The sequence below is a fragment of the Drosophila elegans genome, unplaced genomic scaffold (assembly GCF_018152505.1).
Source record: "Drosophila elegans isolate 14027-0461.03 unplaced genomic scaffold, ASM1815250v1 contig_814, whole genome shotgun sequence".
In the NCBI taxonomy this organism is placed as follows: domain Eukaryota; kingdom Metazoa; phylum Arthropoda; class Insecta; order Diptera; family Drosophilidae; genus Drosophila; species Drosophila elegans.
Window position 1 is genome coordinate 20,899,667 of NW_024546167.1, and position 20,937 is coordinate 20,920,603.

A 20,937-nucleotide genomic window follows, 5' to 3' on the forward strand; every position below is an offset into this window, starting at 1 on the left:
AAGCTTCGTTTGTGAGTGAAGCAGTGCATAAGACCACGACCTCTCTGCCGCCCAATAAAAGGTTTAGAATTTCACTGAGAACAGAGGAAACGAAGAAAAGGCGACTTTGGACGAGCAAATATACTGAGAGGAGGGCAAGCATGTAAATAATGCGAGAGTGCTAACTGTGGATGTCCTGGCCAAAGGACTGCTCCTCCTTCTCCGCCTGCAAGGTGGGTGGAAAAAGAAAAGGGATGAGGAGGAGGAACTAACTTAAGCCGCATTTGGGCAGCCAGTCCCATAAAGGCAAAATCCTATTGAATGGCCTTTTGTTTTAGCATGGAAATGCTTTTAAACACACCTCCGCCCGAACGGAACAAAAAGCAAAAGTCCGTTGTCCGCAAAGGAAAATAAGTCGAATTTCTTGCGAAGCGATTGCTACTGCTTCTTGTTTATTATGCGCTCAGTCAGCTCTAATGAAGGCCGGCGCACAATGAGTCCTGTCCACTCAGGAGCACTTATCCCTGCTTATGCTGCCCACTCTCGTATCCTTCGCTTCCTGGCCAGAAACACTGGGTCCGCCAGAGAACTAGGCCACTCACAAAGGACACGACACGGCAGCTAGAAAATATGATGGCAAAGTTTCGCTGCTTGCTCGGCGAAAAAGTTTCCATCTGCGGTGGCAGCAAGCAGCCTGATGCTGTAATAATTACGCGAATAACGCACTCGGACGCCCTTCGAGAGAATGCTTCGAATTCGCTTCAAATACCACCCACGGTGATCCTTGCCGAATTAAAATTTGAAGTAATTGCCAAGAGATTGTGAAACAAATAAATATATATATTTTTACATCTTAAAAACTTATATGTATTTATATACCTTAAGAACTTTGAATTAAAAGGTAAAAATAGTAGTAGGTGGACTTTGTAAAGTGCTTAAAATCATATATTTAAGAATAGAAAAATGTTTATTTTTAACCATTTTGTATGGAAGACTCATATATAAGACAATTTTCATAATGCAAAGGCAACTTTGTCCTAAAATTAAGGCAATTTCATTTATGAGTGTAAAAAGTATTAAAAGATTAACATCTACCAATTTATAAAAATAACCATAAACCATTGTTCATCTTTTAACTAAAACAAATAAGTTTTTAATGTCCAATATAATTATAAGATTAAAAATTAAAAAAAATATTTTCTCAATCTATTTTAAATATTTTAAAATACTATACGTATGTTAAATGCTGATTGTCAAATTTTCACATTAAGTTAATGGTATTAGCTTCACGAAAATATAACAAAGTTTTTAGAAAGTGCCATCCAAACTATATTCGATTGTTAAAAAAATCTACTTTTATTTTTACCGCTCTATATGTTTGTTGATTGTCTTTCTGTTATTTTTCCGAGTGTATTGATGTCCACCAATATGTATTCCCGACGGGTATAAGCGCTGAATTACGTGACGCACTGAGTAGATAAAAGGGCATTACATAACTTTCCCGTAGCGCTGCGTTTGAATTGATTAAACATGAAAACACGAAAACTAGATCAGCAAACTCATCAGAAAACAGCAGTTGTTGTAGCTAGAGGTTCTTCGGGGCGAACTGTGTCCAAAAGTTTTGCCAATGTGCCGAGCCGAGTTAATTAGAAGCCTATTGATAAAGTTGAATTGCAGCTAATGTGGCAAAGTTCGTTGGTCGCTCAATGGCGGTTGGCCCGGCGGCAAACTGGATGCACATTTATTAATTAAAATGCCGCAAAAACACAAACACGCAGCAGCCACCGTGCGTCGCTCCACTTGTCTCTTTCATTAGCGTTTTGTCAAGTGCTTATCAAAAGCAGAGCGACAGAGGCTAAATTGATGGCCCATGTTTGTTAGTTTAATTATTCATTTCCAGCGAGTCCTTCAGCGCGAGTCCACTCTTCTGTTATCATTCACAATATGTTGTGGAATAATGCAAAGGACACACAAGTGGTCCGCAATCAAACAAACATCCCGATGTGCAAACAAACAGCAAACAATTCAGGCACACACACACACACACAACATACCGAATGCGGCTTATGTCAACAATAATTTTTGCTTTTGCTTTTTCAGGCCTTTTTCCTGGTTCATTTCCCATTTGATTTTTAATTTACCTGCGGTTGTGTGCACTCGTTGACCGCAAATTTCTAATAACAATTTGTAATTGCCATAAATTAAAGCACTTTTTCGTAGTGCCATGTCCCGCTGATCCACTCTTACCATCGAATTTCCCAGGTTCTGAATCTATTTCGATTATTAGTTTTTTGCGGCTTGTGAAATTGTGAAAAACCATTTAATATTCCCATAAATATCGGGTTTAGGCGATTGCTCGGCTTCTTTTCCAGGTTGACCAAATCCCGCTGGTTTATTCTCACCATTTGAAATGTTTTTCGATTCTCGAAATTTTTGCGGGTTGTAAAATTGTTGTGAATCATTGTGATTGCTTTGTTTTTAAATGCAAATCAAATTTGAATTTGGTTTATCATTTCACATGATTCGCTTTAAAAAATCAAAGTTTAGATGACCTTTAGATAAAAACGTTTACATTTTAACAGCTTCATAATAATAACTATACTTATTATTAAGCATTAGATAACAATTATAGTCAAAAATGTTCATCATTTAATCTAAACATGTTGTTTCTAACAAGTAAACTTTGTAAACAGTTTAGTGGTGAGATAGGCATAAAGACGATTTAACAACCGATAAGAGGTTCATATAAATGCTTACTTAAGTCGAAATCTGTTTCATTTAGCGCAGAGTTATAAAACAAACTACAACTTTAGAGCGGCATACTTTCGGGGGTGAGTGTTTTCTCGCAGCAACCTTAATGAAATTCCCAACTGGTTCTAGCCGATTCCGCATGGAAAGCCAACCCCAGAGCGGAGGAAAGCATACTTACCTGGCGTAGAGGTTAACCGTGATCACGAAGGCGGTTCCTCCGGAGTGAGGCTTGGCCATTGCACCTCGGCTGAGTTGACCTCTGCGATTATTCCTAATGTGAATAACTCGTGCGTGTAATTTTTGGTAGCCGGGAATGGCGTTCGCGCCGTCCCGACATGAGAAATGCATTTAAATTTTAAAATAACACAACATTCTTAAATAATGTTAAAAGTATAATGTTCTTAAATGTTCAGTAACGGCTGGGCTGAGTAGCTTGACTAATTTCCTCTCCGTTCTGATACTGCGCTAATCTCGTTACCCCTTGTCCAAACTTCAGCTGCTTAACATATTTACTTATTGAACTGAAAAAATTGTAATATTATGTTTCTTACCGAAAGACATATTTGACAAATTTAATAAATTAAATGGAAATTTTTCAAGTTTCAAATTTAAAAATATATTGTTTCATCATTGAAAAACGGAGTTCTTGTTAAACTCTCACCCAAAAAGGTGTTTCCTGACCAATTCTGTTACATAAATCAAAGAAGAACTTGTTGTTAACTCCCGGACAAAAACAAATGTTATATGTCCAATGTCCAAGTGACAAATTTTCTGAAATGTTATTTTTTATATACATGCAATACACTCTTTTCAACACCATATATTCTTCATAGTTTAATTATACAATAAACATTGCATGATTTAATATTAAAATAATGTGAAAAATATTAAATACAAATTGGTTCTGTTTATTTTAAATTTATTATTTTTAATATTTTAAATTAAATTTTTAGATGTTAAACAATTCCAAAAACACCAAAATTTTCACATTAAAAATAACTAAAAACAGCGCAGAATGAAAATCAAAGCGAATAATTGTGAAATTTGGATTTACAACGTTTTCTCACAAAAGCAATTGCTTCCAATTACTTTTTTATATATTTTATATTTTATTCATACCAGAATGACAGCTTAGTTAGTTTAAAATTTAAAAATATAATGTTTCAAAATTCAAATTCCACAATTATTCGCTTTGATTTTCATTCTGTGCTGTTTTTAGTTATTTTTAATGTGAAATTTTTAGTGTTTTTGGAATTGTTTAAACATCTAAAAATTTAATTTAAAATATTAAAAATAATAAATTTAAAATAAACAGAACCAATTTGTATCTAATATTTTTCACATTATTTTAATATTAAATCATGCAATATTTATTGTATAATTTAACTATGAAGAATATGTTGAAAAGGAAGTATTGTATATATATAAAAAATACATTTCAGAAAATTTGTTAGCACTTGGACATTGGACATATAACATTTGTTTTTGTCCGGGAGCTAACAAGTTCTTCTTTGATTTATGTAACAGAATTGGTCAGGAAATACCTAAAATTTTCACATTAAAAATAACTAAAAACAGCGCAGAATGAAAATCAAAGCGAATAATTGTGAAATTTGAAACATTATATTTTTAAACTATAAAAATTTCCATTTAATTTATTAAATTTGTCAAATATGTCTTTCGGTAAGAAAAATAATATAACAAATTCTTCAGTTCAATAAGTAAATATTTTAAGCAGCTGAGTTTGGAGAAGGGGTAACGAGATTCGCGCAGTATCAGAACGGAGAGCAAATTAGTCAAGCTACTCAGCCCAGCCGTTACTGAACATTTAAGAACATTATACTTTTAACATTATTTAAGAATGTTGTGTTGTTTTAAAAATGTAAATGCATTTCTCATGTCGGGACGGCGCGAACGCCATTCCCGGCTACCAAAAATTACACGCACGAGTTATTCACATTAGGAATAATCGCAGAGGTCAACTCAGCCGAAGTGCAATGGCCAAGCCTCACTCCGGAGGAACCGCCTTCGTGATCACGGTTAACCTCTACGCCAGGTAAGTATGCTTTCCTCTTCTCTGGGGTTGGTTTTCCTTGCGGAAAGTGCTAGAACCAGTTGGGAATTTTATTTAGGTTGCTGCGAAAAAACACTCACTCCCAAAAGTATGTTAGTGACACTGAATGATATATTTATAACTAGTTCTAAAGAAAAAGATTATTTTGCCAGTGTTGCGATTATTTCAAAATGGTTACACTTTATGTTAGTTATTATCTGTACCAATTTGGTTTTTATTTCATAAGACTTTTTGTTTTTATAAACTGTAAGTAACCCAGATTAATAATAATTAATATATAAAAACATTAAAATTCCTAAAAGTAAGAGTAAATACAAAACGCCACTACATTTTCTTGGTTTTTCGAAAGTTTATTAGACTTTTTGCGCAACTTATATACTAAACATCAGACATAAATACATCCGCTCAATGGTTGGTTCGTTCGTTTGATGGTCATATTTCGCATTCCAAATCCGTGGTCGCACACACAACGACGACAACGCTTAGAACTTGAAGTACTTGGTGTAGTAATCGTTGAAGAAGGTGTAGTCGAAGTGGCCGTAGTTCGAGTAGCTCTTGTACTGGTAGTACTTCTCGGTGGTGTCGGCATGGTAGATCGCCACATCCTTGAAGTACATGTTGGGCACGAAGAACTCGTACTCGTCGATCTCGCGATCGAAGGGATAGCCGAATGGCATGCTGTCCACGAAGCGGGCGCCAGATCCAATGCCGCACGAGTAGGTGTAGTCGAAGGTGGAGAACTGCTCGTACTTGGGGGCAACATAGGGAACCACCATGAAGAACATCTGCATGGGCATGCCCTTCTTCCAGCCCATGGGCAGAACAAGGCGATCGGGGAAGCCGCAGTGGGGCTCGCTGATGTCCAGAGGGAAGTCGTATTTGCCGTCGAAGGCCATCATCGTGTAGTAGTACAGCTCGGTGTAGGTGGTGCGATCCTTGGCGGTCCAGTAGAATTCGCTGGACTTGCGGGTGATCATGTTGCTGCCGGCCTTCAGTTCGTAGAAGAACTCATCGATTTCCATGAAGTTCATGCGGTTCTCCGCCAGCGAAATGGTCTTGCCGAACTCATCGAACTTGGGTCCCAGGAAAGCGCGGATCACAACCTTCTCAACCTTATCGGACTCGATGGTGTACGTGTAGGTGAAGGGCTTGTGGTTCAAACGCATTTGGCGGGCAAACAGAGACTTGTCCCACACAAACTTGCCATCGTGGAAGATCATCTTGTCGTTCAGCATGTTGGTCACATCGATGTCAACCAGATCGAAGTAGGTGGTCAGATCGCTGACCTCCACATGCTTCAACGTCACGCCAGGCATCAAAAGCTGCTCCTTGGTGTATTTGGGCAGGTAGTGCATGAACTGGAAGTAGACCTGGGCAATCGACTTGTAGAACATGTAGTACATGGGATCGCGCATCATGGTCTCGAAGTTCAGCATCACATTCGGGTAGACGTCCATCTGGTGGTAGTCGGTGTCGGCGAAGTACATATGGGCGAGCATGTACCAGAACTGGTAGAACATCTTGTCCATGGCATCGACATTGCCCTGCATCATGTTGCCAATGAATTCGATGGACTCGGGCTTGCGCAGATCGATCATGTGACCATCGGCCGTCTTGTAGTAGCCCGTCTCGATGATGTTGTGCACGCGCTTCACGAACCCAGTGATCTTGTCGAGCATGTCAAAGTTGCCATAGGTCTCCATCTCGTAGTAGTTCTTGCGGTAGCTGTAGCCAATGCCGTTGTAGTAGATCATCTGGGGATCGTAGCCCATCTCGATTTGGTGGTACCAGGAGAACTCGGGGATCTCACCGAATCCGTGCGACAGACGCTCCATGTAGTACCTGCTGAGCAGTTGGTGCACATTGTACAACCACCATTCACCGCGACGGTCGTTCTTCAGATCAAAGGTGGTTCCGTCCAAGAAGAAGGAGTAGTCCATGTTCAGGTAGTACCAGTAGGCATTCCATCCCAGATCCTCGGTGAAGTAGGACAGCTTGGATTCCTCGTTGTAGATGTTCAGGTCGCGCGTGTAGTCCACTGGCATGTAGAACTTCTTCACATCCTTCATCATCGACAGCCACTTGCTCTCCTGGTTGAACTCGTAGATGTTTTCGCGCAGAATGTACTTGTCCTCGCTGTACCAGTGCTCGCCCAGACCCATCAGTTTCCACCACTGCCAGGTCTTGAAGTCCTTCATATACATGTAGTCGGTGGTCTGGTACATGTTTCCATAGCCATAACCATGGGCATGCGTCTTGTAGTACACATCCATGTACTCCTTCTCGTACATGGTCATCTTCATCCACATCTCGTAGTCGAACTTCTCGGCCTCGTACACGAACTTGCTGTTGAAGAAGAACTGCGGGAAGATCTCGTAGATGGAGGGCAGCATCAGTCCGTGGAAGTCCTCGCGATGGATGACAGCCAGAGTCAGGGCGTAGACGAACATGCCCTCGTTCACATGCATGCGGGCCCAGGCCACGTTGGTCATGAAGGTCTCCCAGTCCTTGGCGTAGTAGAAGAAGTTGAACAGACCGCGGGCCTGTTTGGCATGCGACATGGCCAGGGCGCCGAAGAACTCGCCCTTGGGCAACAGGGCGTGAGCCTTGTACGCCTCGAAGAACTTCTTCATGTACAGGTCGTAGTGCTGTCATGGGAGGAAAAGCAAAACGGGATTTTTAGGGATTATGAAACTCCTAGGATTGACTACCAAAAGGTTTATGTTTAAATGATTTTGCTACGTATATAAACACAAGGCTTTAATGCGAATATTGGATTTTTTGTTTTAAACTTTAAAATATCAAAAAAAAAAGTTCAATTAAATTCTAAATTTAACCACTCTTTCGTTTTTTTTTTTTAAGTAAACTTATGCTAATCTTATGATTACTCACCGTGTAGTAGGACTCCTCGAAGTAGAACTTATCGCCCTTCTTGATATACTCCTCGAACATCAGGGGATCCTCCACGCGGTAGACGATCTCGAAGAGGAACTTCTGCTTCTCCAAGAAGACCTTGTCGGCGATCTTGACCTCGTGGGTCTGGTGGAAACTGGCCGCAGCGACCAGGCCCACACAGGCCAGCAATGCGATGGCGATCTTCATGTTGACGGACTCCTGCAACCTCTACTGCTACTACACTCGTCTGCTCAACTGTTCAACTGCTCCGGATCAGATGCACCCAGTGGATCCAATGCCTAAAGACTGTTGCCTTAGTGCCGCCGATGGGGCTGCTTTTATACCCAAAGTACCGCCTACGAAAATGGGATACTTGGGGCTTAGAGCTTCGAATTTAAGACGAGATATCGCAGTTCAGGTACAGTTCAGGGGTCATCGGGTGTATCTCAGGTGCTCCGATCGCGCCATCTGTCACCAAATTCGCTGCGCAGCTGTCGTCAGCTATACATTCTTATCACCTGAACTCGTGTTTGGTACCCACTTATCGATTCTTGTTGCCAAGAGCCATCTGCAAATGCAATCAAAATGCTATTACGTCAAGCTAAATTAAATCCGTGTCCCGCAATCTCAAATTCCATTCCATGCATTTGTGTTTTTGCATATTTATTTTAGGAGAATTTGTGTCTTTGTCTTGGATGGAGATATATAGTTTGATTAAAGGGAACAACTGGTTTTATTTTGAAAGCTTAATAGGTGTTTTTAGAAGTTACATTATCCACTTTCTATTGGTTTGATTCTCTTCTCTTAAGTTAAGAACATTATTTTCAAAATTGTTGTTGCCAAGACCCATCTGCAAATGCAATCTATAGATTATTACGTCAATATTTGTATCTTTATCTTGGATGAAAAATATATTCTGATCAAACTGGTTTTGTTTTTAAAGTTGTTGTTTTTATGTTAAAAATAAAACTAGTTTTGTATATTTACTGCCAAGAGTCATGTGCAAATGCAATGAAAATAATAGTACTTTCAGAAAAACTATAAATTTCAAGTTATGATTCCTAGTTGTTTGCTACTCTCTAGTTAATAAATTTGTATATTTTATATATTTCTAGTTATCAGCAAACTATAAATTGTAATAAGGCTTAATTTAAAGCCTATCAAAATACTATTAATAACCGAATATCTGGGTAGCCTATTGGCAACCATAATTGTCTTGGGCCAGACGAAGGAGTCTGGTGACTCAAGTTCCAGTCTGAAGATGTATCGGCATATGGGACTGCGTGAAATCCAATCAACTTTTTCTAATCAGGCAAAGTATAAAGTAAATTCAATTACGCGGCTACTTTGTAAATCCCCCAGGATCACACGCCTAGGAAGAGTTCTTCTTCCTTTCTGCGTGTGTGACATTCATGTGGTGTGGGAAATTTGTCCCAAAAGAAATTTTGAAAATAAATAGAATTCCGCCAAAGTCAAAGCAGGGTAAACAAGTGCAAAGTGTTGGGCGCGGCAGGCAGATGATGAAGAAGGGGAATCCATGGCAACTAATCAGAAATTCCGTCTCATGCGCTGATGTGAAGTGTGCCAGTGCCACCGTACCGAAAAAAAAAAATAAAATAAAGGACGACAGACAGGACAGACAGGACAGGACGAAGACGGACCCAGGATAGGGAAATCCAGAAAACCCAGCCCAAGTGGCATCGCTACAGCGCCTGGGATTATGCAAAATTCAATTTGCAACTTAAATGTGTTTATTTTGCGTTACGCTGCTGGGGCAATTTTTATTTTCACTGAAAATGAGGGATTTACTTACTTACCAAGTGGGTGGAGTAGCTGCCGGAGAATCCTGCCGAGCGATAAGCGAACGGGTAGCCGGAAAATCGGAAAACCGGATGAGGGGAAAGCGTTACCAAACCAATGAGCAATACCGCCATCAATTTTCCAATCTTATTGAGCGTTTAAAAATGTGAGTGTGTGCACGGGAAGAAAAGCTGGGATATATCTCAAGCTGCTTTAAAGTAAATATACTTTAAAGTGCTGTCTTATATCTCTTTACTCTCTACTTTAACAAAAAATTAATCTCTATAAAAACTGAGAAAAAGCATTATTGCCAAACAAGCTTTTTATTGTTTTCAAAATATAGAAATTATTTAGAATTACCCTATCTTTGAATCAAGTGTTTTTCTCTGTAAGATCTTCAAAAATAATACGATTTTTATGCCCTGTGTAGCGGCGTGTGGGTGTGTCCCAAAAGTGTGGGTGTTGCTGAGGCGAGAACGACATCGAGAACGTCCTGTGCCCGGCTGCAAATTGCTGATTTACAAACAAAATGAGATTTCCGGCGAAGAACCGCAGCAGACCGCCTTCTTTTTATGGGCCAAAAGCAGGCAACATAAACAGTTTGCTCTCCATCCAAGATCCTTTGCATAATAAACGGAGCTGCAGAGTGCAGAGACAAATTGCCGAATTCAATTTGATAGTGGAATTTAGTCAGCCGTTTACTTAATTTTATGGCCCAATCAAAGCCATCGAATGATGGCACCCTCACGCCCCGTTTTTGTAATGATGAAGATGGAGTTTTTCCAGCAACGTCCAAAATAACTTATCGCAGCGTTTTTAATTACTTGTCAGTCAATTTGCTTATGACAGCAGCAGAATTAAAATTCAGCTGGGCGCTGGGGATGGCATAATATGGCCCCCACACAAATGACAGTTGAATGGAAATTTAGTTTCAAACACTGCGTTAACGGGAAGCCACACAAAGCGCCAACGAAACCGCCTACAAGGAAAATGTTTTAGTTGCCGCACGCAAATTAGCCGAAAGTTTTAACTGGAAGCACGAGGCCTGTCTTGAACTCTGAAAGACCCCAAAAACCACCCACTTTTCTCTGAGAAGGCCCCAGAAATGAATATTTGATGGCCCTAGTGCCGGGGAACAAATTAAAAGCGCTTGCAAAAGCTTGTTGCATACTTTATGGCGCTAATTTGGTAGGGCGGGACTGGCCTCCATCTATGTAACAGGCCAAGTTGCCAAAGTTAAGCTCCAACCCCCTGACTCCTTGTTTATGCACGCACATTAATTTCAAAGGGTAGCAGGGCCACTCCCTTTTTTGGTCCTCGAGGCAACCGCATTTCAGTGCTACAAATATTGTCGCTACAACTAAATGCTTTTAAGTGCACTTCATTGTTCCCAGATTTTTGGGGCTGTGAAAGTTGCAAGCCCCAAAACATTTCTGCGCCATTTCGAAAAACCTAAACTTGAGGTAAGTTCACAAAAACAAAAAAATTACAATAAAATGAAGAACTTAAATGTGCATTTTTACATTTTTATTCGACTCGAAGGACCAAATTTGTCCTTACCAACTGCGATTCTGGTTTTTCCGCATTTTCCCTAATGAACAGTGGACGCTCGAAGCCCCTTATAAATATTCATTCGCAATTTATTTAAATGCCACCCCAGTCGCACACTTTTGATAATGTGTCGCGTTTTAATTATGAATTAATTGCGAATGATTTCAACATCATGCATTTTAATTGACATGCCATTGTGCGGGGCTATGGGATCTATGTGTGCATATCTGCAAGGTGTCATCCACTCAAGCACACACGCATCATTTATCACGCGACAGGGAATGACGATGTCCAGGGCCCGGTAATATACTATATGTAGCTTCTATATAAACCATGGGATGTCGCATCCATTGTGTGGTCACCACTCGTTTCAATCAATTTCATTTCGTTATCGTTATTGACATTTTGTAATTTAATCGTGTGCTTTGTCGCATGGTGACCGTCATGCTCCACACAATCACACTGCAAGAATTATGGTGCACAATATTGTAAAAGTGCAATAAAATTAAAGGGAGAATGACAGCTTGAGGTGTGCTTACAAAATAAAATAAAATATAATTGCGATTTTAAACATTTACGTTATTATTCGGCTCGAAGGACCAAAAAGTAAATTTGAATTAATTTAAAATTAAGAAAAATTGAACACACTCTGCATTTATTACTTATGATTTTTAAGTGATGAAATTATAGATTTACAGTCACCAGTTTTCTACCTTTTTGATAATTTCCCGTGTATACACACTCACTCATGTGGCTGCTTTTAACTTTATCAGCTTGTTTGGCTTGGGGTTTTACCCTGTTCGGGGCGGGCTGAAAAAAAATGAAAAGGCGAGCAGATGACACGGAAGAAGAAGATGAGGGGCAAGCCGCGATATCCGATGACGTGGCCAGCAGAGATGGCCAAAATGGCAGCAGTAGCATTAATAATGGCCCGAACCGAAGGGACCAAAGGGCGAAATGATGAGCAGGTGCAGGATCAGGAGCAACGACAGCCACTAATTAGTTGCAGCCACACAAAAATATCTGAAAATGGGCGAAATGAACTTTAAACCCTTATGAAAGAGCACTTTATTGAAGTTTCTGGTGTTGAATGGATAAGGAAATTAGAAGGCTTGAACGTAAAAGGTTTTATCCACAACCACATGTTGCCCTTTGTCTTGATTTTTGTGGTTTTTGGAGATCCACACACAACATATGGGTATGAGAAGCGCTTAAAAACTCATTTAGCCCCGAGCAAAAACAGAAATGACAGCTGCGTCCTCGTCGCGCGTCACTTTAATATAAAATGTAAATTTACACAAAACTACTTTTTGCTCTGTGTGTGTTTGTGTATCTCCGGCGTATTTTCCAAGTCAGCAAATGCTGGCCTTGCCCTTTTTCCCACCCGATTTTCCCTTTGGGTTCAACCGCAGGAAAACATTTCCAGCGCATGAAATATTCGATTTGGCAACGAAATGAAATCCCAAGCCCAAGCATAAATATGCCGTAATATTTTAATCAAATTATGCAATTCAGTGGACTTCTTTTTCTGTTTCAGTCGTTTCTGTTTCCCTACCCCTGCGGGTTTCAATTACGAACAACATATGACTTTTGAATTAAATGACCTGAAAATTGTATTGGCAGGAGCAGCAGCACAAAAAAAAGGACACACACCAACACTTTACGATCTCATCAACCTTGGTAATGGCCAAATTAGGGCAACTGCGAGTGGGTTCGAGTGGGTGGCAGTTGTCGAAGCATTCGATACCCTAGCAAATTCATTGTCCCTTTGCCAGTAATTTTGTGGAGAATTTCTTTATTCGTCCTTTCATTTTCTTGGGATGGGAAGCGGGGTGCTCGAAATGACCACAAAGATGGCAACAAGGACCACAATGTTCAAAAGGAAGGGGCAGGACACAAATGAGGCGAGACAACAACACAATAATGCACCATACTCGTTGTAACTGGCAGCATGTAAGCAACATGAAAAAAATATAAATGATTCGGTCAGAGGATATTTCGGTTACGCTGCAGGGAAGTTAAATTAAATTTTCAAAAATAAAATAAACATTTTCTAACTAGAGATTAAGAAATAACCTATAATATATATCTCAAACTATTCATTTTATATATACCATCAGAATAATTATCGATAAGCTCCATATTGCTGCTATCCAGATTCCAAAAAATGCAATTATCATGACATATATGATAATCTGCTTGTTATTTTTTGTCACCATGAAACATTAAACTCAATGTCGTCTAGTTTTACGAGGTTCAGAAATCACCATGGAAAATTCATTTAAACCGCAGGTCATCAATTTAGGTAGGTCATCAATTCAGAGCATATTGCCGGATCTCTTCAGTTATTTTATAGTTTCTTTGTTGTCCCCGAACACACTCATATTTGTGGCCAGTGAAAAATGCAGGAGACAAGATGACCGAACGGCAGAAGAAACTACACCTAAAACGGAGACATGCGGACACGTGTGAGTACAATGTGGTGGCACAAGGACATGAACATGGACAGGTCCTGCGAGGGGGGTTTATAACTGCGGCCAAGGATCAAATGAAGCACTCCAATGGCACCCAAGTGGGCTAATCAGCAGCACACACAAACACACATCCTTGAAAAAGGAAAAAAAAAGGAGCTTGTAACGACGCAAGGCGAGTGAGTCAGGGAGTCAGTGAGTCAGTCAACATTCGAAATAAAAGAGAAATGAGCAAAATGAAAAAAAGCTCACCAAATTGCCATTTTTCCTACGCTTCCTGCTTTTCTAGAAGAAAAGCGAGGGTGGAGGTATAAAATGAAGTGGAAAAAAAGTAAACTATGAATGCGACCATATGTACACACAAGCATACCAGATCATGCATATGTATTTGTAGATATCTTGTGTGCCTGCTCTGTTGGTCTGTGTTTTTTTATTTGTTTTCTGTTGTTATTACGACTCCATTGCGTTTAGATGGAGATTAAGTCGCTACCCCCTCGTAATCCCGCTGCCGGCTTTCCAGGCAGAAAACCTCTTGAAACCCACAGATTCAGCGACTCATGCCTTTTATTAGTCGGTAGTTTTTGAGCTTAAGAGTATGTTATATTTCTGCAAATGTCAGAAACATGGGATATATATATCGTATTGGATCTAATGAAACAATCCCATATCTTATTCACCTGACAAATTACAGGTTTGTCATCCAAAACTAATGCTAAATGCTATTAATGGTCCTTCAAGACGGATTTCTTAACAATTTTCAACAATTAGGAGCAATATCAATGACGAAAACACTATAATGTTTTAGAAATCCAAATGCCGGGTACCACTTTGTCGAATCCCTTGACCTTAACGTTTTTACTTGTTTTCCGTTATATTTGGTTTTTCTCTGTGTTTCCCATCCTGTTGTTATTTTTTGATACTTTTTTTTTCTTTATGAGCAGTTTATTTGCTGCGAGTATGTGTGTGCGAGTTTTATGCCATATGCGAGATAGCGGGCAACTCTGCACCAACATTTGTTTATGATTTTTAGTAACAAATGAAAACGGTGCAAAAAGAAAGCGGAAAATATTGTATATTACCAGAGAGAGAGAGGGCTTGACTATTATATTGCTTTTGTGGGAATGCCAGGATCTGCTGCCAGCGTGTGTGTGTGCTTTTATTAGTCACTGTCACTGCGAACGCGCTGCATAGTTGCTCCCCAAAGTGCCATCTAGCAAAACGATGCTCATGCCGATGTGAGTGTGTTGATAAGCGGCATGGTAATTTCTCGACTCCGCTCCTGTCTGTTATTGTGAAAATGTTGAAGCGAAAATGTATTAAAAATACAAGCCTCACACTCATCGTTACCTAGTTAGGGTTGCCAGGTTTTAGTAGCCTCAATGTTATGAGTTGAACCACTTTTACATTTCTATTTGCTATATGTCTAGTTAAGAAATTAATTTCACTATTTTGGTACTTAAAATTTAATAAAGGAAATTTTGATTGAAATTTTACTTTTATAAAAAATAGTACAAAAAAAAGGTAAAGGAAACGAACCTGACAACCCTGACCAAAAAACACACGCCTCAAAGCATGCAAAGCCAAAAACGAAAAATATGTTTTGCCCTATGAAAACAGCGGAACACAAACATATTCAGATGAGGAGTAAAAGTAAAATGAGTGCGACAAAAACACATAAAAGAAAATTGACTGCGAAAATGCGAAACTCTTCATTTGACATAACCTTTACATACCATTGAGTGTCCTGCCATAACAGAAATTCCTAATTTTATTTTCTGCCTGGCTTATGCTGTATTCATTTGAGCTGTTATTTTGAATTAAAAAATACTACAATAGAAGAATTTCGTTAGGAAATTTCATTAAGATGTTTTAATAAACCTTAGGTTTAGATACAGATACTTAAGAATATGAATTGCGTTGTTCTTTTAAACAGTTAACAAGTTAAAATATTTTAGAAATATGTATGTACTTGAGTTATGGAAGGGGACCTTTAAACACAGAATAATCAAACTTTTCTCAACAAATCTGGACGGTGTTTCAGTTTAAGCCTTGTCACGCCTCTTACTGCTACGCACACACATCAAAAGTGGCATTCATTAGCTTTATGCCTATGCCGTCGAGGTTTATGGCTCGTCATGTATGTTTGTATGATTTTTAAGCCTCATTGCAAAAGCCCAAAGGTGTTGTGTGTTGGCCATTATACGTATACTTGTCTTCGCACAGCACCACAGCTCGAGCATAATTTCTAATTAACTTTTTGCTCGCAGGCTTGGCTTGAATGGTGAGCTACGGATCCCGGTGTTCCCTTTAGCACGTCATCATAAAAATGTTTTGCCAACACATTTATGCGACGCCTCTCGGGTCCACAACACGATGAAAATTCGAAGCGGGGGAAGCGAGAGAAGCTGGGGAATAATGCGTAACAAATGAAGCAAAGAAATATGTAACGAACACACCAGAACAAAAACAACAGAATGTGCTCAGCACAAAAATGCGTTGTAAAAACCAGAAACAAGGATGAACAACAACAGCACACCTGTAACACCCTGCATTCTTCATCATATTTTTTCATGGCTCTGTTGTTGTTCTTGTTTTTGTTTTTATGCGTTAAGTCATTAAAATGAAAATTTATTATGCGCACCCCTTAAAGAAATAAGACGAAGGACAGGACACCACGCAGCAACAAGCGACGACCGCCTATGAGGCGTATACGTAACGCCGTGCAGCTTACATTTCTCATTAAGCCCCGAAACGGAATGCCGTTGCCATAATGAAGCCAATAAAGCTTTTTATCTGGCAGACAACGTGATTTATTTATATGCCTGAGAAATTATACGAAAAGCCGCCTTTGATTCCAAATCCATATGAAGTTGTTGGTTTAACAGGATGAAACACAAAGGCGATGAGAAACCACATAACTTTAAGCGTTCATTAAGGAGTGGTGGGGACACATTAACGAGGATTCTGGTGCTTTGGGTTTCATTTTATGTAAGATGTATCTAATGGTGAGCCAAAAGTGCAATTGTATATTGATTTTAGAGAGGCATCCCTCTGGTAATTCACATGAAAATGGTTCAACAATACCTGTTCTCATTTCATGTAGCTTTACAGAAAGGTGACTAAAAACTACACTTCTAAAACCCATAACGTGCTCATTCGGAATCCAATTTCAAAGTGACATGCCTCTGAAAGTTTGTGCTTTTATTCTATGATAATTTACAATAAATTATCAATATGCTAGCTAAGATGTTAGTTAAAACTGTACTTGTATGTTAACGCTCTCCTTTTAACGCTAATAAAAATGGTCAATACAATATGCTTCAAATTTGGAAAATTTGTTTTTATTTAAGTAATAGTAAGCTTAAAGATTTTAAGATTAAAACCTTTTCATTTTTGAGACTTGAAAGCCAGCGAGCTTTAAATGTAATATAAAAATGGATGAAATGGCTTTTCTGGAAGCAACTTCTGCTGCGATTTTACGCTCCACTGTCATTAAACTTGGCTGGGGTATAACTAATAGCAATTACATGTCGCCCCTGCGGAAGTCCTTAATTTGTCAATTTGAGTGCGGGAGTGTGGGCTAAGGTTGCCAACTATCACGAGCAAGTTTGTCAAGTGAAATTTATGCGAGAGCAGCGGCCGTAATTGAAGCGGAAATCCACAAGCAAGTAAAAGAAGAATCTAATAATTTACTTTATTTGCACCTTTGAAGAGTCATCCTTGTGGCAGGAGGCAGAGGCATCTCTACGTTTCCGCTCAGCTGTGGGCAAAACTTTTACACGTACACATGCCATCAGCAAAATGGAAAAAGTTTCGTTTTCTCACTAGCAAACTTCCCCCCATCTCATTTTGCCCAGCATTTCCCTTGGTTTTCTCTGCTCATCAAGGCGCGCAAATTAAGAAAATTATCATGCATCGTACCTAGGCGACGCACATCTCTCCGCCCTCTGAAGTAAACTTTCCCTTCAGCAAAATCCAATTAAACATAAAAAAGAAATAAATTGTGACATTTTCCAATTAGCGGAGCGTATAGATGCTGCAGCCAAATACACATATGAAAAACCTTTCTACTTAGTCTTAATTTAACTAACATTAATAATATGAGATTACTTATGCTCTTCTCTTGAACTTTATGTTTTGATAAGTATTTATAACCATATTTGGTATAAAATGATCATCAAGACATGTACATTTTTTTTACAGTGCATAAAGAAAGATGAGCCTGCTGACAACATGTGTCATGCAGTCTCCTTCCATTTCAAATCCAATCCCCTGCTATCCACGCCTTCGAAGACAAATGCCGGCACCGAGATGTCTATCGCTGGCTGAGAATCCCAGTTGGATTTAGGGAATAGGCGTCCCGTTGGTAGGGTAACTCGAAGCTTTGGAGGTGGGGCCTAATTAATGGCGTCACAGTCACAGCAACAAATGGAAATAATTCGGCGTGGTACTCGAATGGAATATACCCAGAAAAAGCTATTCAATTAAATTAAAACGCGAATTATGTAGGAAAATATATACTATAAAAATATATATAATAAGTACTCTTACTTTTGTGTAATGAAAGTTTATATTTAAGATTTTATTTTTATTTAATCATTTGATTATATAAATATCTTAGGAAATTCGAAATTTGTTTACTTAATATATAGTTAAAGTTTATTTGAAACATGGTTACTAGGAATGCCCAATTTTATGCAAACTAGTACTAAAAATCAAGATAAAATTGTAATGGTTACTTAAATCCAAAGAATACTATTATTTTTTTGTAATTTAGCCTTGAGCAGCCTTGTATTCCCCAGCTCTCAAAGAAACGTCAAGCATTTCTCATTCCGAACTAGCTGCAAATTACAAATGAGTTCGACACAAGAGATACAAAAACACATATTCGGAAGGCAGAGGAGGAGATGTAGTCGAATGTGAAAATAATTGCCAAAAATAACACAGAATTTATTTATGCTCCACTACTCAGCTGGGCAAAAAAATAAGAAGAAAAGTAGGGAGGGAGGGCAATTGGCAGTGGGTTTTTATGATTTTGCTCGGCATGGCCATGGACAGCTCTCTAAATGAGCAAAAACACATAAAAATGTTGAGCCATTTCTCTGGACAGAAGCGCCTGGGCTGCTCTTATCCTTTGCTTTTGGCCGCCTTGCTTTCTAGCAATTTGCAACTAATTGCTACAAATTAATTTTAGTATGCTTTTAATGGCATTTTGAATGTGGCTGTGGACGACGAGCAGCACAATGAAGCTCTTTGTGCCAAGTGCAAAGGGATTTTTGTGGCTTGCCTTTTGCTGTCTTGCCTTGGATTTAATGAGCTGCGACACAATCGTCATGGAAGGAGAAAAGGAAGTAAAGAGTCGTCCTGCTGCCAACAATGGAGCGCATTTAGTTGACAGGGTCGAGCAGAGACACGCCCCTAAACCTTTTTATTTTCTCCCCTCCCCCCACCCCTCCCCATTTCAAAGCCGACAAACTAAGCGAAAGTTTTGCAAGAAAACTGCTGCTGCTGCTGCTGCTGCTTCTGCTGGAAAAAAATGAAATAAATTCCGTGCCCAACAACTCAAAGGCAGAAGAGGCAGTGCGTGCTCATTAGATCACCATTGTGCTGCATCCGGAACGGCGTATTAAGGATTCTAGATTCCAGATTACGGATTCCGGCTTCCGGAGTCGCTGGCACTTCTATTTCCCTCGCCATCTCCACCTCCACCCACATCAATTTGTCGTGTCAAGAGCAAAACTAATTTATTTACGAGCTCGCTTTAAACCCTGATTATTCATACGCACTTGCGGGTCCCCCTTAAACGTCCTTGCATCCTGCATTGAGCATCCTGCGCCTCTGTTGACTTTCATTAGCTCAAATTACGCAAAAGTACTCGAGCGTCACACGCATAAATCAGACGGCAAATCAAATTCACTTGCAGATGCAGTCCGCAGCCTTCATTCTGCTCGGTTTGCAATGGACTGGCAGCCCATAAACGGCAACCCCGATACGGACCATTGGCTCTTCCTATTACCTATCTGTACACTGAGAGAATTTGGTGGGGGCGTATACCAAATGTCATATAAATGAATATATTAAAAAAGTTAATTTAAATAAGAACGCAAGTTCTGTAGGAAAATATTTATAAATATATTTGTTTGACCTTAATTGATGTAGTATTAGAAATTATATTCCTGTACACAGGGATAGGGATGAAAATTATATTTTATATAAATTAATTTAATAAGAAAAATATAGACCGCGAATTCTGTAGTGTAAAAGAAAACATGATAGCAATCACTTCTCATCATTAAAGCAAAATGGTTATATCAATAAAATAAGTAAATTTATTAAATTTAAACTGGATAAGCCCGCGAATTCTTTAGAACTTTTTCTTAAACTTTTTTAAAAGACACAAACCTAGTAATACTCGATTATTTTCCAAGTGTACTCCTCTATCTGTCACTGGCTGTGCAGTGACCACGCCCTGGTCATGTCGATGCCACCGCCTGTGTTTGGTTTACGTGCTTAAATTGGCAATTAGCAGATTAATTGTCACTGCCAATATATGCGTCAATATTTTGTGCAACCGACAGATGCAGTTCAGTTGCTCTGAACGGACCCTTGCACGTAGTAGTATAGTATGTAGTAGTATGTAGTTTGCTTTACAGCCCTGTTGTTTACACAATTGTTGCCCTGTGTTGCTGTTTGATTTCACTAACGAGCATTAACATAAATTGCTCCAGTTGAAGGGGCGTTTGCTATGACGATGGCCATATGCCATTCGATGCGTTATGTGTGCATCATTTAGCCATGGTCACTACGAACCGAAATTAACGAGGACTGTCAAAATTTTTGGCACAGGGAAAGCCACCCGTTGCTGAACATTTTGCAGTCAATCAATTGTAAATTTTTAATGAGTTTTCATTCTGCAGTGGACCCTAAAGTTCGACATCGACTGGCATAGCTGGATGTGGCCAACAGGGATGTGGTTTTTGTCCCCGCATTCTCCCTTTTCTCTGACTAAGCAATTTGTCACACTAATTAGCTGCTGCTCCTGCTGCTGCTGCTGCGGTTGCCCGCTAGATGGCGTCGGGCCATGGTCACAAATATTGCGCATACGTCATCGCTCCCTTGCAGCGAGTAAGCGATGCAAATTTGTTTGTAAATGAGCTGTGGCAAGGCAATCGGTCTTCCATTAATGCTTTTTGCTCGACATTATGTTGGAGATTTCTCAGATATTTATTAAAATGTCACAAATAATTTAGAACATTTAAATGCATTTAAAACAATTGCTAAGGTACACCCTAAAAGACAGTGAAATAGTTCCTAAACTCAAAATGGATTAAACATTTTATTTGTTTATTTGTTCCATATTTATAGATCATTTGCTTCCCTTTTAGGTAATTTTATAACAAATATGACCTAAATAAA

General features: G+C 39.3%; 1 protein-coding gene and 2 non-coding genes across 3 annotated transcripts; 1 reads left to right on the forward strand and 2 right to left on the reverse strand.

Moving 5' to 3' along the window:
- Positions 1–2,900: 2,900 nt before the first annotated feature.
- Positions 2,901–3,065, forward strand: LOC121467909. Its single transcript, XR_005977934.1, has one exon. It is a non-coding gene; the product is annotated as a U1 spliceosomal RNA (small nuclear RNA).
- A 1,564-nt stretch (positions 3,066–4,629) lies between these two features.
- On the reverse strand, positions 4,630–4,794 carry LOC121467898. Its single transcript, XR_005977923.1, has one exon. It is a non-coding gene; the product is annotated as a U1 spliceosomal RNA (small nuclear RNA).
- Positions 4,795–5,133: 339 nt separating this feature from the next.
- LOC108149173 (larval serum protein 1 beta chain) lies at positions 5,134–8,012 on the reverse strand. The gene is made up of 2 exons (XM_017276580.2): positions 7,697–8,012; positions 5,134–7,452 (listed from the first exon to the last, which is right to left on the reverse strand). The coding sequence occupies exons 1-2, from the start codon at positions 7,904–7,906 to the stop codon at positions 5,287–5,289; spliced, it is 2,376 nt and encodes a 791-aa protein (XP_017132069.1). The 5' UTR covers positions 7,907–8,012; the 3' UTR covers positions 5,134–5,286.
- Positions 8,013–20,937: the final 12,925 nt, after the last annotated feature.

Coding starts and splice junctions, on each gene's coding strand:
- LOC108149173 (XM_017276580.2), bottom strand. CDS start 7,906: ATGAAGATCGCCATCGCATTGCTGGCCTGTGTGGGCCTGGTCGCTGCG. Junction 7,453..7,696: donor TCGAGGAGTCCTACTACACG/GTGAGTAATCAT, acceptor CTCCCATGACAG/CACTACGACCTGTACATGAA.